This window comes from Saccostrea cucullata, unplaced genomic scaffold (genome assembly GCF_032062105.1).
Source record: "Saccostrea cucullata isolate Sc308-1 unplaced genomic scaffold, CSIRO_AGI_Scuc_v1 ctg458, whole genome shotgun sequence".
NCBI lineage: Eukaryota > Metazoa > Mollusca > Bivalvia > Ostreida > Ostreidae > Saccostrea > Saccostrea cuccullata.
Genome location: NW_026928578.1, coordinates 307,262 through 324,270, shown reverse-complemented (window position 1 = coordinate 324,270; position 17,009 = coordinate 307,262). Strand labels below are relative to the sequence as shown.

The 17,009-nt window shown below is 31.8% G+C and overlaps 1 protein-coding gene across 4 annotated transcripts; it reads right to left on the bottom strand.

Moving 5' to 3' along the window:
- Positions 1 to 1,945: 1,945 nt before the first annotated feature.
- On the bottom strand, positions 1,946 to 16,739 carry LOC134278023 (uncharacterized). Of its 4 annotated transcripts, XM_062760338.1 has the most exons (8): positions 16,630 to 16,678; positions 14,626 to 14,740; positions 14,089 to 14,271; positions 6,462 to 6,605; positions 6,162 to 6,185; positions 5,383 to 5,534; positions 4,378 to 4,406; positions 2,945 to 2,963 (listed from the first exon to the last, which is right to left on the bottom strand). In XM_062760338.1, exons 2-7 carry the CDS (start codon positions 14,734 to 14,736, stop codon positions 4,400 to 4,402), a joined length of 621 nt encoding a protein of 206 aa, XP_062616322.1. In that variant the 5' UTR covers positions 14,737 to 14,740; positions 16,630 to 16,678; the 3' UTR covers positions 2,945 to 2,963; positions 4,378 to 4,399. The 4 variants fall into 4 exon arrangements, with proteins under 4 accessions (XP_062616318.1, XP_062616320.1, XP_062616321.1 ...); XM_062760334.1 differs by lacking the exon at positions 4,378 to 4,406 and having other exon boundaries at positions 1,946 to 2,963; positions 16,630 to 16,739; XM_062760336.1 differs by lacking the exon at positions 4,378 to 4,406 and having other exon boundaries at positions 1,946 to 2,963; positions 6,162 to 6,182; positions 16,630 to 16,677.
- Positions 16,740 to 17,009: the final 270 nt, after the last annotated feature.

Below are 17,009 nucleotides of genomic sequence, written 5' to 3'. Positions count from 1 at the left end.
ACTATCGCATAAGCTCTTCTGGTCTCTGACCAGTAGAGCTAAAAATCATCAATAGATGCTTACCAAGTTTGAAAAAGAGTGAAACAGTAAATGTTTGTTTTCAGGCTTGTATGAAGGAATGCATAATTACAGATTCTTTATATGAATTGTCATGTCAATGACTGTGTTATTGGAGACTGTGATAAGATTATTAAAGCTATGACTAACTTCAGTGTTCATGTTTAAATGTAAGCTTTTACAATATGTCCTACACATGACAAGAAGTTATTTCATGTCCATCATTTTCTTACCGACCACTGTGATTTTGAGTTTGGTCTGTTTGATTTGGATGTATACCCAGAGGTGTGATGGTGATACTTTCAAGTTTATTTTGGTAGTTACCCAATATGGTTGGATGAAATAGCCAACAAATTGGCAATAGCCAGAGCTCTCTGATAAAACCAATATAGCTACCAACATTGTTAATCAGAGATTACAGAAAACTCGGTTATAACGAAGTCATGGGCACCAATAAAATTACTTTGCTATATCCGTAATTTGTTATATCTGTATAAGGAATTCGTTAATTTATATAGCTGGGGATCTAAAATAACTTCGCTATATCCATGAATTCGCTATATCCGTGTTCGTACTAAACAAGTTTTGCTGTACCAAGCTTACCTCAACAAATGATGTCTTTCAGTAATAAAAAGTCCCACAATTAACATATATAGTAGTGTGTTTATGAAATTTTGGTCTAATAAGGCTTGCAGTTACTTTGAAATGAAGTTGTCTAAGAACTTTAACCTAGTCAGTGATCAGGAAAATATGTACCTTGATGCATCATCCATGCAAAGGAGTATATATGATAAGGTCCAATTTTGGCCCCCTAAAAATCAACATTGTAGAATGACATTCAGATATGTTTAATTGATATTTATTTTATAGAAGAGATTATATTAGAAATATTTCCAATATATTTTTCATATTTATATGCACTCACTAGCTGTAAATGACATGAGAAATAATGCTATTTTTGCTATCTTAACAAAAAAGCCAAAAATATGTCCTTTTCTTGATGTTTTTTCTTATGGGAAACATAGAGCGCAGTGTAGAACATACATAATTTTTCTGTCACTAATTAGTATTGGATAGATACATCTTTGGTAAAAATATAAAGCTTGTTCTAGGCTGCGCTCTATATTTTCAGGAAGAAAAACTGCTTGAAAATAAGCAGTTTTATACAAAATATGCTAAAATGGCTGGAAAACATGATTTTTATGACGTCATATTTCTAAAATAACGGCATTTAGATCAAAATGAAAATGGCCAGTAAAGGTAGCATACATAGCTGTATAATTTAAGGATAAATAACAGAAACAAACTTTTTTCAGAAATCAGCATTATTTTTCATAGATATACATTTAAATTGACATCCTGAATAATGTTTACCAAGTAGAGTGAGATAATTATATAAGATTTTGTCATAAGGTTAAAAAATTGTGCAAAATTTTGTATGGGATTATATAGAAAGCAAAACAAAATCTCATATCTAAGCACCAAGGAAAACCTACGATTTCTTAATATTTCAGGGATTTACTATTGATGCCATTTCAAATCAAAATCAGTCAAAATATATATATCAATCCGCGCATCCATTTTTTGTTTGTGGTAAGTACCCTTAAAGCTATATATAAAGTAAAATTGAGATATTCATTTTAAGGGGCCAATTGAGACACTTACCATATATCGCTCTTTGGTTGATATGCCTTATAGTTTCTTGGTCTTAGAGTATGGGGATATATTTATCTATTAACAAAGGTTTACAATTTCAGGTGCCTGTGTGAGGGCTACAGTGCTTTGATCTCCTGTGTTATGGTCATTTCCAGTACACAGAATTCGAGAGAACAGGCTCTGTAAATTTCTTCGTTTCTTAACCTGTAACGAATTAAAACATAAAACAAACTGTTAAATTAATCCTCTTTTATTGATTTATTCTTTAAAAAACAACAAATTTACAATCAAATTAAAATGATGCTTGTTTTTGCATACATGAAAAAAATCCTTAAAAATACAAAATCGCAAGTCTATTATTAAAAATATGCTTTTTTTGGTGACTTTTCCTTGTTTTCATAGTACATATATGCTATTAAGTACATTATTCTTGAGCATTTTAAAATGTGATATGCACTTCAACAAACCTGTAACAACAAAATTTCAAAAACAAAAAAAAAGTTTTAAAAAAATGAATGTCATGACAATGTTATAATGTACTTTGCACATACTTACATATTTATTATCCCCCTTTGTACACATTGCATGTTGAAATTTTTTTTAACAAAACGACATCCCAAAAAGATCTGTAAGAACATTATAATTTGATTACCTCCTGTAGCTGCACTAGACCTTTAGTATTCAATACAAGTACAAACTTAATCAAATGCATCATACTCCCCTAACAAAGTAATTCATAGGAATATGCAGGAAAATCATAATTTACTTAAACCATTCATGTTGTGGAAGATTACACATTAAATGACATAGGTAACATAACTTAATTACCTATTACAAATACAAGGACAGCGAAATCTTCAATGCATACCCAATAACCAAAAAACATAGGACATAAAATGATGCATAAATATGAATAAAACAAAGAATGGCTCATTATGGTGATAAACAAAAAAATGATTTTTACATCCAGAAAAAAAGGAAAATCATTGACAGATGCAAATTAGTCATAAAACAAATTTATATAAAACTATAAACTCCACAAAAAATATTTACACAATATAAAATTGCAATAAGCTGAACATGATACATAAACAACAGATCTGTTTGAATGATTTTGGACGTGGGTGGGAGATTCTGGGTGGAGATTCTAATAATAGTCCGAGATGTAGGGGCGGAGATCTTGATTGTCCCAGTGAGGTCGACAGTAACTCTTCACTGCGTGGGAGCCTGTACAGTGGTCAATAGGTACACTGAAAAAATAAAATCCTCTATTTAGTATGTACCTTACAGAGAACTAATAATTCCAGTTTATTAGTACTTGCAGTATAGTGAGTACTTTGTTTATTAAATGTAAAACAATTCAGTTCTGAACATTTAGAATAATGTACCTTGAATGAGTACAATATGTGCTGAAATACATTTATACCATAATTTTATTAAAACAAGAGATGTTTGTAAAACACTTATGCCCCCCTTCCCCAAATAATTGGAAGTCCAAGGGGCATAACTCAGTCCAAAATGGCTCAATTTTACCCAAAACAGAATTTGACCTGGATTTTCTTATGATAAATCTGTATACCAAATTTCATTTCAATAATTGCAACCTCTGCAAAGAAAAATTAAATAAACGGAAACTGCTAATAATAAGAATTTTTCTAAGTCCAAGGGGAATAACTCAGTCCAAAATGGCGCTATCGTACTAAAAACAAAACTTGACCTAGATATTCTTATGATAAATCTGTAAACAAAATTTCATTTCAATATGTGCAACTTCTGCGAAGAAAATGAATGGAACTGATGGTGGACCGAAAGACAGACCAACAGACAGACAGCAGCTGAGCAATATGCCCTCCCTTATTTGAAAGGTTTTAAAGAATTTCAAAATGCACTTCTTAAAATTACTGTTAAAAGAAAATAACCATCCTGGGTCTGAAATTGAGTCCATAAAATTTTGTGTCAATTCATGCTGCCATTTTAGAGGACAAGACTTGTATGTTCAACCTGTTTCTCACAGATGTAATTGAAAGAGGCACCGCGACAGGAAATTTTTTAGATTGAGCTCTTGTGCAATAAACAATTAAGAGAAAAGAATACAAAACTAAGTGCAACTTTTGAAAAAAGCACAAAATATAATTTAAATATACATTTTTTTTCTCCTAAGAATGGCACTCACTGTAGCTCTCTGATATGTATGTAGAAATACAAAGTGCTGACTTTCAAACAATTAGTTTAAACTCATCTTGATGCAGCAATTCTGGTTAAATATGAGATAAAAGGTAAAATAAGGAAAATCTACATACAAGCATTGAAAACAGAAAACAGGATGTGTAACTTTACTATCATGATTACATGTAAATGTAATTGCAATGACCTTGGTAAAAAAGTACTTTTAGAATGAAAATCTAAATTTAATTTTATCATACGAGTCATAATAATAACACTGTTAAAATAATTAAACTGATATTTAAGTTCAGAAAAATACTGTTACAACACCCTGCTTGGTAAGTGCTGAGCCTTGAATAACTTAGCATAACATGAGAAATGTATGTCAAGTTCATGATTGGTAAATGGTATATGTATAACTGATGTTATAGTGAGATTAAGTAAGATACACCAGAACCTATAAGACTGATTAGCATCACTGATTTATACATTTTGACTTGCCTATATAGGGCAGCTGTACAGGTTAGCATCTGTAACAGCAATGGAGAAAAGTTCAATTCATGCCACAGCTACTTATTAAAATATACATATACTTCATTAGAAAATGTGTCAGTAATCTACATATTCAATATTAATAATTTAATTTTTTACATTCACATTACTGGCAATTTTCTTAAATATCAACCAAAATACATACCGTAATCGGTAAAAGTTGATTTTTTTTTCCTTGTGTGCAATTTAATTTCAAACTTAATTCTGTATAGTACATTTCAAATACACTCTAGATTATAGCATTCATAAAAGCATCAAATTAAAGCTTGCACTGTGAATAACTGGAAATGAATTAATTACTGTTTTTCAAAGTGTAGAATGTTGGTCAGATGTATATGACAAAGCCTTTAAACCTGTGACTGTGAGCTTGGATTGGTTTACAGAAAGAAAAAGCTCAATCACTGCTCTTCAAGTATAAAATGTTAGGATCTGAATCCTGCATTAAACAGAGATTTTAAACTGTGCATACATCATGCATTGCATATTTGGTTTGAATCTTTTATGTCTATCTTATTGAGGCCAAAATGTGGCCCTGAACTAGAGTCAACCAGTCATAAGACATGGGTGTGACAAATATTCCATGCATTCATCAGACCAAGCATCAACAAATGCATTATGCTTAAAGTTTGGCTCCAATGTCACCTACATCATATCAAACCTTGAATAAGCTTCAATAGCATGAATAGTGAACCTTACTGATGTCACTGGAACATATAAAATACGTCAATTGCAAAATAAAAAGTCTATATCCAACTGAGTATCTATATCTATCTTTTCCTCCTTCAGTTTGTACTACATAACAAATAAGGCCAATATGAGTATCCACAGATGCATTGTATCTACAAGTAAGTTTTTGATTCCTACCGGAGTACTGTAAATCGCAGAGTAACTTTAACATTATAAAGCTTAACCCTATGTTTACAGAGGAACAGAATGTTAGAGTCAATTTCTCACCCAAATGAATTGGTTCCCCTGTTTAGCTGGTACTGCTCGGGGTTAGGCACATAATCGGAGTCCATAGCGGTGTACGACAATTCCTCACTCCGGCAGAGGTCAATCTGAGTGGTCGAGTACGTCTCATCGTTCAAATCCATTATCATTTCTCCCTAGAACAATCACAACTTCTATTTATTTTTTTTTTAACTTCTTCAAAGAATATGTTTTAATTTGTTGTTAAGTGCGGCAAAAGCTATTGTAAAGATAAAAAGTATAGGCTAACTTGTTACTATTCATAATCTGTAGACACAATCTCGCACACATATACCGATGTACATGTAGAGATGTACATGTATATATGACTTATATATTTGAGACATGATCTTGTCATTTTTTTTAGCTATTAATTTTCATTTTCTTTATACCTTCTCTCTGGTATTTCTTTTTTATTTATCCAAAAGTTTATAATTTCTTTTCATACAATTACTTTTTCTAGTCCCTCTCGGGTATAAGAGAAAAGAGAAAGATAAGGAAAACATTGTGCTTCTTACAAAGATAATACTAAATAGGCACAAAAGAGCAGACACACCACCAATATCACTTGAGTCTGACAAAGCAAAAAGCAGAAAACCAATTTAAAACACGCCATTTCTTTTAGAATTACTTTCCTGTTACTGAACAATCAGAGATAAAGACTGTGTTGCTCTAGATTGATAATTTTGTGCCAAATGTTGAAAACAGTGAAAAATTAAGTCAAACATCTGCAATTAATAAAATGGCCATTTTTTTAAACTTACCATGTCAAAAGGTTGAACAATCTGCTGATTTTAATCACATTATGAATAAATATTTAATAGAGTGTTTTTCTTAACATGAATCATAAAACTTCTGCACTTTGGCTACTTTATACTGCCTAAGTAAAGTGTATAAAGATTGCAATTCTTATTTTTCTCAATGAACTACAAGTACTTTAACATCTAATCATAAAGTGGGGAGTATTCTAGTGTCTTAGTTCCATAAATTTATCTCAAGTTTCCATACATTTAAAAAACAATGCCAGCAGTATTTGTAGCATCACTGTGTGATAAATGTTTTACCTGAGCGTGCTGAGGTTGAGTGTGACTCTGGTTATGTGAGATTACAGTACAGGTCAGTTTGGACTGCTGGACAAACACTGTCGCCAGCTGATTAGCACCGTACCCCTGGGAAGGGGCCCCCATAGGTAGCAAGTTCTGTCTCATCTAAAAAAGAAAATTTAGCTGATAATTAATACTCTTTATCATTTTTTATTTATCTTGCCTATCTTTGCAAATTAATGAGAGACCCTTTGACCACAAAAATTTCACTCTCGCATATCATGTACATATTGGTTTATAATATAAACAATAGTTAAGATCCATGAAACTTTTTTCTGTCTTATAAGGCGTAACAAAAAAATATGTTTGTTTACGGTTACCCAACCGACCCTAATTTTCATCGCCGACCCAAACTTTTTTTCTCGTCATAAAAATCCTGAAGTTACTGGCCGTGGTCAGTTTAACTTTTACATTCATCTTTGAAATCCAGGCGCGGATCCAGAAATTTTTTCCAGGGGGGGTCCACTTCAGTCAAAAAAAAATATCCAATCCCAGAAATTTCTTGACAAGCAAAAAAAAAAAAAAAAAAGTAAAACTCGCCCAAACTTCAAAAACCTATTTCGTGGGGGTGGGTGGGGGTAGTGGTGACTTCTATTGCCTCAAATCTTTAACTTTTCATACCCATTTCACACATATTCGTCTATACCGGGGGAGGGGGGGTAAGGTCTGCGTTTTCCAAGGGGGGTCCATGGTAACTTTTTTCTTGTTTTAGTATATACATTTTTTAACCCTTTCAACACTGTAGACCTCCACAACGGTCTGAAAAAATTTCTCCTTTCAACACGGTAGACCGTTGTGGAGGTTTCAGACACAAAACTGAGAGTAACATGTTTATTCTTAGAAATAGAAAGTATTCTCTGCGCAAAATCTTCGCTATGAATTATGGGTAGATTGATATAAACATCCTGTAGCAAATATGGCGGACCACATGGCAAAAATCACGGGAAAAAAGGAAAAATTAGACAAAGAACTATATAGGGTTTCTATTATAGTTTGGCCCCCGTTTTTGTTACAATTTAAACGCCAATAAACCTCAATGAAATTGATATTTTTTGAAAGATTAGAATTTATACTTTTCTTTTATGGTTAAATTGATATGTTGATTTAAGTAATATGCAGAGAATTAAAGGCTTAAAGTGACTAAGTTTACAAGAAAACGCCTAAAAGTGGCATTTTTAGCATCGTTATCGGCGATTTTAGGTATGTGCGACGCCTTGAACAAGAAAGATATTTACACACGTAAAAGATATTTTCAAAGAAAGTCTTCATTCAAAAAATTAATCTTGTTCATAAAGTCGCACACACTTAAAAAATTAAAAAAAACCTTGAGAAAAATAGCAACTTCTGACTCGCGTGACGTCACAAGCATGTACGGAGAAAGACGACGACGTTGTTGACATTTTTTTTATTTCGAAGGTAGCATCATCTATCGATTGCTTCATGTATATTTTCGACATAAAGTTCGAGACATATCTATTTTTGAAACATGTTTGTGATTAAAGAATATATTTTATCGGGATCGACATTGATCTGTTGATGTGTGAATGTACGGGTGTGGATCACAAGGAAAACGATGATCGAGTTTGATCGTCGAATCGCTTGAACTTCGTCTATTGTACATCAAATGCGTTCACAGAAGAAATATATACACAGTATATAAATTATTTGATCATGTTAAAATACGTGTATTGTGTGTGCATATTTCCATATGTACTTTATACGTTGTCATTTCTTCCCATATATCGTTCATTGTTTACCTGTTTACAAGGCAACAAATGTACGGCCAACAAGACGTGTAAAAAATTCAACGTTATTCTAAAAAGTTTGGGGTATTAGTAATTTCAATAAAACCAACTAAAACATTTTTTTTCTATAAATGTTTAGTACAAATACTCAAATAGAAATAATATTAGTATTTCTATAATTTAATTTTATTGCATAATTAACTTATTTATATGTACAAAAAAAAAATAATAATGAATAGGCCTAAATAAAAATAAATAGTAAGAAAGTTTTGAATCAATATTTTATTTATATAGTCAAAACAAAACAATAAAAATGCATCACATTTTTTATTCTAAAAATTCATTAATTTCTGAATTTTTAGAGTTAATGTGTTATTATAAAAACTATCACAGTGTGAATTATTAAATTAAATAGGTTTATACTTAGTTACGAAGGACCCATTATACATGTACATATACATAAGGTCATATACCCTTTGTCTAAACATTTTTTTTTTACTGATTACTGCAGTAACACTCAACATGATATAGTTTTTTTTAACCTCAACTATTCTATTTCTTATTTAATATTATAATATTTATTTCCCTTTTATTTTAATTAAATAGTTAAAACATTGTGATTTCTTTTCCGGACTGTACAGATAGGAAGTTTTAAAATACATTTTTTTTTGAGTGTTGAGAAAGTGGCATCTGTCATTGCTTAAACCTTCGTAGTTTGTAATACAGTCAAGGTTCTTACCCGTGTAGTTGCATTTCTTCTCGGAAAAATCTCAAAAAAGTACACTGTACCAGTTGAAATTAATTTTTTATCGAAGAGGCAAAATACTAGAAAGTTATTGATTGCTCAGTATATTTTACTGATTGCACCCTTCCCCCTCTATGATATCAAAACAAGATTCCGATATTTCACCAGGTCTGTTGGTGCACCTGTGTGGCGCAGTGGTTAGATCATTTGCCCATGAGTCGCAGAGTATAGCGCAGAAGTACAGGGTTCAAATCTCACTTCGGAATCGAGACATAAGATCTCGAATATTTAAAAAAAAAGTTCTCGAAAGGGTAGATAAAAAAATCAAACAAACAAACCTGTTCATTGAATTTGTGTATCTCCTCAATGGCCAGTTACATGAATTCGTATTGTTTTCTTTAACATTTTTATGTTTAATTTTAAAACCTTATATCATTATGCCTTTTGAATTTTTTAACAATGTATTGTAGGCAGTATTTACACGATCTTCCCTTTCTGATACTAACATTTTTGTACATGTTAATAGGAAAATGCCATCGATTTCAATGAAGAGAAAATTAAAAATGATTGATAGATTGTTTTCAATGTCCCTGTTGAGAATTTTTCTTTATATTGAGATACCACCACTTGCAGATGAAGGGCAACAGATTCTAACCTATACTCGGCACTTAGGGCAATTGACCAGCGAGAGATCTTTTTCGTGCCATCTCCTACTACATACGGGACCTCAGTTTAAACGAAAGATGCTTTAACTACTGCGCCACGTGGGCGACACTTTGGCTATAGAATCATAAATTAAAAATTCATGAATATAAAAAAATATAAGTCAATATGTCGTTTCACTACTTATTTCTGCACTTCAAATATGATCATGCAATGCAAAATTTTAATGTTCATATTGCAAAATTATGCTGAATGATACAGATGTATTTTTTTTTCATGAATTCCTCTGTAAAACGATAATTGATAAAATCCAATACGCAAGTTTCGAGATGATCTCCCTTGGTGCGCTCTTTCGTTGAGGAGGGAAGTTTGGTTGCCGCGTAAACAAACAGGTGGGACAGATATTTATTATTGGATATATCGCATCATCGATATACTGGTTTATCGTAACTATATAATTGTATACTGTTCAACTCGAAACAACCGAATTAAAGTTTCAAAGGTGTCATTTTTTAAAGCAAAAAAAAATCGGAACAAAAAAGAAAATTCAGTTTTGCGTGAAACTTTTCAGACGAGGGAAGAGATATATATGGACCTCTAATAAATACGTAACGGTAAACATGAATCTGATTATTACATGTCGGCAATCTAAATGACACATTGGTTTTTTACTTTATTATAACTTCAAAAAAAAAAACCCACTAACTTTTTAGAGAATGTTTGTACAATCGAGAAAATATTTTACTTTTATGAAGACCATGACGTTTATTTCGTTTTTAAGTACCCTATAATTGAAAATAGATTTATAAATATACACAGTTGAGCTTTATAAAATCATAAAATGCATCACTGATTAACATCTTTATTTTTCTATAACATTAAATACATTTTAAAAGCCATAGACATCGTTCATGTCCCACCTCCATGCTGAAATGGATACTTTTTGCGCCTCTATCGCAGGAGAGTTATAATCTCGAAACTGGCGTATTGATACTTAGCATTTCACATTTTCATCTGCAAGTGATTTGATTTTTATAAATGATTATGGTATAACAATTTTTGACAAGACTTTGAATTAGAGATTTAATCAAATCATAAATCATATGTATATATGTACTATGTACATGTTATATGTACTAGAATATAAACTTCTAATTTTTCTAAGTTACAAAGTTATTATCGGAAAGGACTGCATTAACGGACAGACTTATTGTAAGAGAGACAATTTGATTCCTGTCAACAACCACGTCCCTCAATACCAAGTTTTTGTTAAAATGTTAAATATTTATGCGCCCGAATTTATTTGGGGCGTATATTGTTTTTGTCCTGTCTGTCTGTTTATCTGTTTGACTGTCTGTTTTTCTGTTTGTCTGTCTGTTGTCATCTTTTAGCTTCACTAGAATGCATACTCCACTAACTAAACTCTTTCAACTGACACCAAGGCCAATGAACTTGTGACCTTGACTGTGACCTTTATGCTAAAAATAGTTGTTTTTTTTCGAACTTTTGCTCTAACTTTTGAACCATAGGGGATAGACTTTATATTTGGTATGCATACTTCACTAGACTTTATATTTGGTATGCATACTTCACTAGTAAAGTGCTTTCAAATGACACCAAGGTCAAAGACCTTGTGACCTTGACTGTAACCTATATGCTAAAAATAGCTTTTTCGAACTTTGTTGCCGCCGGGCGCATAGAGTTTAACAAACTTATCTTGTTTTCTTTATTCCTAAAAATATAAAGTTTAACAAAAAAAAAAAAAAAAAAAAATCGGAAAAAAATTGTATAAAAAAACGATTGCTTTTCTTAGGTAAACAACAACAAAAACTGATCTAAGGGAATAAGTCTGTACAAAATGGTTGCTATGGCAACGGACTTGCCTATCAATCTAATATAATTCTAAGTACAAAATCATCTTAGGGTATCCAAAATATAAATATTTATGGAAGATTTTATAGATGCTACCAAAATTACAGATCTCTTAATTGTCAATAAAGCCATAATTTCAGATATATTGGAATAAGTTTGAATACAGTTTCCATGGTAACGGAATACCTATTAAATTTAAAATATATTTTCTTAGTAAAATAGTCACTTTGACATATCCCAAAGTATACATACTATCATTAACTTAAGACAATATAGTTGGTATCAAAATTAAAGATTGGTTAAATGACAATAGATGGCATTAGATGCCAGATTTAGAGGTCTGAAGGTGTATGATTTTGACGACGGTTTCCATGGCAACGGAACGCCCGGTCAAATTAAATTATATATTTTTAGTAACATCCTTGCCTTATCCCTCTCCATAGTAAAGATAAACATTTTCTGGGTGGGGGCCTTAAATGGCCCTTACCCTATATACTTCTTTCAAAGGAAACAAAGAAACTAGCAAAATGGCGGTAAATATCGAAATGTCCGATGTTTCTGACGACGAAATATGATGTAAAAAAAAAGAATTTGGACATTATAAACATTCATAGACATTAAAGATATGCGTAATAAACATTGTTGTGAAAGGTAGTCGTCGAAACTTGACTCGGAAACGGACTACGAAGGCTCCGAGATGGACCATGTTTACGAAGCCCCGGACTTCTCTCAATATACAAGAACACCATGTTTTTATTTATTTATTTTTTGGACTTATTTTTGCAATAAATAATGACATGTTGCATATCATTGTAATCGGGAATAATTTCTCTTTTAAATGATGGTAAGAACATATGTGATTTTGAAACTTCATAGCAGCAAATTTATCAAAATATTAAATAAGATAATTTAAAATACAAAATATTATTTTTTATTGGCGCTTTTGTCTTGTTAAATAATTTTAAATGCATATAAATTTCATACCATCTAAAAGAAAAATGTCTTATCTTTCTTATGATGTGTCTGTTATTAAAATATTTTAATAAATAAAGAAGTTATTGTATTTTTTCTAACGGCAGATGAATTTTCCAATGATGGCTTAAGTTACTCAGTGTACTGGGGGTTGCTTGATAAAAGTTACTCAGTGTTGAAAGAGTTAACCTTGTAAATTCCAGGGGGGGTCCTGAACCCCCCGACCCCCCCTCTAGATCCGCGCATGAAATCGAAATTGAAAGTACAAAAACAAAACCAGGGGGGGGGGGGGGGGGTAGTGGTGACTTCTATTGCCTCAAATCTTTAACTTTTCATACCCATTTCACACATATTCGTCTTTACCAGGGGAGGGGGGGGTAAGGTCTGCGTTTTCCAAGGGGGGTCCATGGTAACTTTTTTCTTGTTTTAGTATATACATTTTTTAACCTTGTAAATTCCAGGGGGGGTCTGGTCGCGCATGAAATCGAAATTGAAAGTACAAAAACAAAACCAGCGGGAGTTCAACCCAATTTCTACACCACCGAGTTCGTTGCAATTTGCTTACCATTGCGAGGCAGTTGCAGGGGTGTGCAACTAGCATCGCCTATAGCCCGGTGCTACCGTTTTTGGGGTAGTTAAAATTAAAATTATGCATATAATACATGAGAAATACAAACGGTATTGTTTTGCTATTTAATTTCAAACTAATGAAAATTTTCCAGGCAGCATGCTCCAACTGTTCTTAAATTACTTTAACCTTATCCATTTTGAAATGCTACCTGACTTATTTACTTCAAAAAACGATCGTTTTTTCCTAATCCGAATTTCCTCCATTCCTCCGTTAATGGTAAATACATGCAGATATCTCTTTCCATTATTTGCGGTCCCCCAATCAACTAATAGCTAAGTGTTATTTGGTTAAACTTTAATATATAAAATTCCTACCTACCAACCCTATTTTAATTTCAGCATGTAACAGTAAACAAAGATATTTTTTTGTTTGGCCTAAACACCAAATAATTTTCTTGCAAAACTACAGTGTTTCAAAAATTTATTTATCTGAAGTCAAGAAGTCTCGAAACAAATTCATATAAGTGAAATAAAAATAGTCAGGAATTTACCAATTAGAAAACAAAACACACACAAAGAAGAGGCCCAATCTGATTCACTGTCGTGACCCTATCCCCAGAGGAAATGATATTAACAATTTAGATTGTATACCACCTCAGAAAGCTAACACATCAGTTTCAACTTTTCTAGTCCAGCAGTTCCCGAGAAATTTTTTGGTGATTTTCCCTCTATATTTCAATGTAAACCTTTGATTCCTCAATGCTTATGTGGCCCAACTTACCCTTTGAGGGCCATAATCTGAACCTTTAGAATCTATTCTACCTTTAAAAGCTTCCATAAAAATTAAATTTTTCTGACCCATTGGTTGTTGAGAATTTTTTCCTATAAATTCCAATGTCAAACTTTGATTCCTTTTAGTGGCACCACCCTATCCCAAAGGGAAAAATTATTTGAATAAATCTCCGCTTATCATATATTTATGTAAACATTACAAACTCAGAAGTCTTAAATAAAATCTTACCTGTTGATCACAATGAAGTGTGTTAAGATTAGGAGTGTTTGAGTTGTTATTATCAGTGAAGTTGTTGAGATCATAAGATTGTTCATCATTATGGTTGATTTCAAACATATTGTTCATGTCATGGCTTATATCAGTTGTGTGTGTAATACACTTTCTTTTCATGGAAGGAAATTGTTCCCCAGCCTGTCAAAAAAAATAATAAAATAAAATAAAACATTAAGCTATTTTGATTTGCAGTAAAATTTATAAACCTTTCCTTAACATTGATGTTTCTGCTATTTATTTGTTAAGCAGAAATACTTATCTCCCAGAAAGAAAGAAACTGGAAGTAAATTTATTAATTTATTGTTATTTATATTTATATGATATCTTTTTTTGGTAAAGTGTGGGGGCAACAAAGAATACATAAAATAATGAATCAATGGTAGATACAGATTTTATCAATTAAGTACTACCCAATAAAGTTGGTCTCTAATCTATTTTTTTCTTAATATTTTAATTTTTTTCTTGAACAGCCTGCCTCACATAACCCTTTACCTCATTGTCCATTTCACACTCAGCACTCTGTGAAAAAGCAGAATGTTTTCTTTTAATTCCATGGCACAAGGGCTGTCTTTGTGGTGACCAAGAAAAGTCAGATGCTGGCATTTTTCTAAATAAAAAATATATGCATCATTTGTTTATACATTTTCAAAATTGGAAGGATGTGTATATCTAAGAAAAATTTGATTCTTCTTTAAACTATAATAAATATATGTAACTATTTGACTCAGACGGTGGGATATTGATGCCCTTTGACCTTGACTGGAACTCTATGACATTAGAACATTAACTATGAAAAATGAACAACTTGATTTTTAGTGGCATTAAAACTTTTTTAAAGGTAAGAAACAAGAGTAGACTGTGCAGTGTTTTCCCTTAAGAACATGAAGAACAGGCTACTGGCCAAATTGACTGCTTCAGTTGACAAAAATGCCGATTTGAAATAAAAATTTCTTAAAAGGTCCACAGAGATTCTGTTCATAAATCTCAGCCCCTAGCCAGTTACAACTGATATCTAACCAGTAACTAGTGTTGAATAATCGGGAAAATTTCATAATCGATAATCGGTCAAAATCGGAGAAGCTTAATCGATCAATCATTGACTTAATTGGTAATTCAAATTTATAAAATTCGATTCTTTTCAGCATTTATCACTTTATTTGAAAAACTAAAAATAAAATTTTATCAAGTTTATTGTAAAGACAACTTTTTTGTTGTATAAGTAACAAAGAAACAGAATTTTTTTTTTTTTTTTTTTTTACATATTTGCTCATAAAACTAAAAACGTTTGTCATGACATCATATTTTGCAAAATAAAAATACAAGCCCTCACCACAGTTAGAATTCGTCCCATATACTTGCAATGTGGCAAATCGGAGCAGATACGCTCTGACACGATTTTGAAGAATATAAAAAGATTTGCACTGGAAATAACTTCCAAATAAATCAAAACAATCCTTTTAGAGATTGCTGATGCATTTTATCTCAAAAAATAATCCATATAAAGACGAAAATCCAATTAATGTTCTGAATGTTTTTCTCTTGCTTCAAAATTAAATGTTTACATTTTTGGAACTCTCTAGATTGTCCGTAGTAAGCACTAATGAAAAAAAAATTGCCCGTGTTTCTTTTGCTACATTACGATACATTGTTTTGTTGGGTCCGAGGAAAATATCATTATATATAAATGTTAACCTTATGGGTAAATTTCTAAATGATTGTTGTTACTTCGCCTTTGGACACCATTTTTTTACCTCCTTTCGTTTTACATGTATTGTTAATGTGTATGTATTAGTTTCGTTCAAATTTTACAAGTTTATTTGGGCGACAAATGAAAAACGTAATCGATAATAGACATCGGACTAACGATCGACAATCGTTTCATCACTATTTACCCTTGACTTTGAAATTTTGGAAAACTTGACTGTGAATTTTTTTTTCAATCTACATTTTGCTTGATCAAAGGTCGGGTTAGATTTCCAGGTCACTTTGCGTGGCACTGGAGAGGTCAATACAAAATTTAAAGTTTCAACAAATCTCGCTAAGATCAGAGACATATAAAACCAAAATGGTTTGATATGTCTCTGCTGAGATTTTTCACTGTGAGTTTGAGTTGCCATCTCAAAATATCATTAACCTTATATTCCTTACCTATCTTTATTTTTTTGAGTAGATCTACTTAAATTCATAACAAAAACAATTAAATATTTTAAATAGCCCTATATCAATATGGCTTAGATTAAAAAAAATCATTGATTTGTACAGTATGAAGTACAAACAGTTTTGCAAAGGAAGTAATAAAATTAAAATACCGGTACCCAAACTATGTGTCTTGTCACGCTTTCAAAGTTAGGCAGATGTTTACAAGAGTGAAAAAATAGGCAAGCTTAGCTCATCAATTTCCCTTTAACACAGGCAACAGTATTTCCCGAAGTCCCCCGCTTCTATTCAAATTCAAGTAAACATTACGTCACCGTGGATCAGGTTCTTTTAGCTCACCTGATGGGGGCACCGCAGGTGCACCTGTTTTTCTTTCTTTTTCGGCTGCCGCTTTCCCGCCGGAAGCGCTAATGATTAAGAATATATCTTCCGGATTAAAACGGATTATTGTTTTATCAAATTATTGTTTACCTAAATTTATCTGCTTTTAATTATTCTAAAAAAATCTTTGAAGTTTACAGAATATTACATACAACAAGTCTATATTGGTCACCTGAGAATGCTGTTATCAGTCAGCATTATCCATTTTTATCCGACTGTATTGGTAGTAGTTGGGTATAAAATGAAAAGAAATATTTTTTTTTATCAAGCACAGAACAAAGCTATGTTTTTATGAGTATTTGAGCTTTTATTGATTGAAAAAATTTTTTTAAAGATTT

Excerpts from the sequence above, each read along its gene's own strand:
- LOC134278023 (XM_062760334.1), bottom strand. The coding sequence starts at position 14,736 with ATGCCAGCATCTGACTTTTCTTGGTCACCACAAAGACAGCCCTTGTGC. Across the intron at positions 6,186-6,461 it reads CTCAACCTCAGCACGCTCAG|CAGATTGTTCAACCTTTTGA; the intron begins GTAAAACATTTA and ends GATTAAAATCAG. Across the intron at positions 2,964-5,382 it reads AGGGGAACCAATTCATTTGG|TGTACCTATTGACCACTGTA; the intron begins GTGAGAAATTGA and ends TTATTTTTTCAG.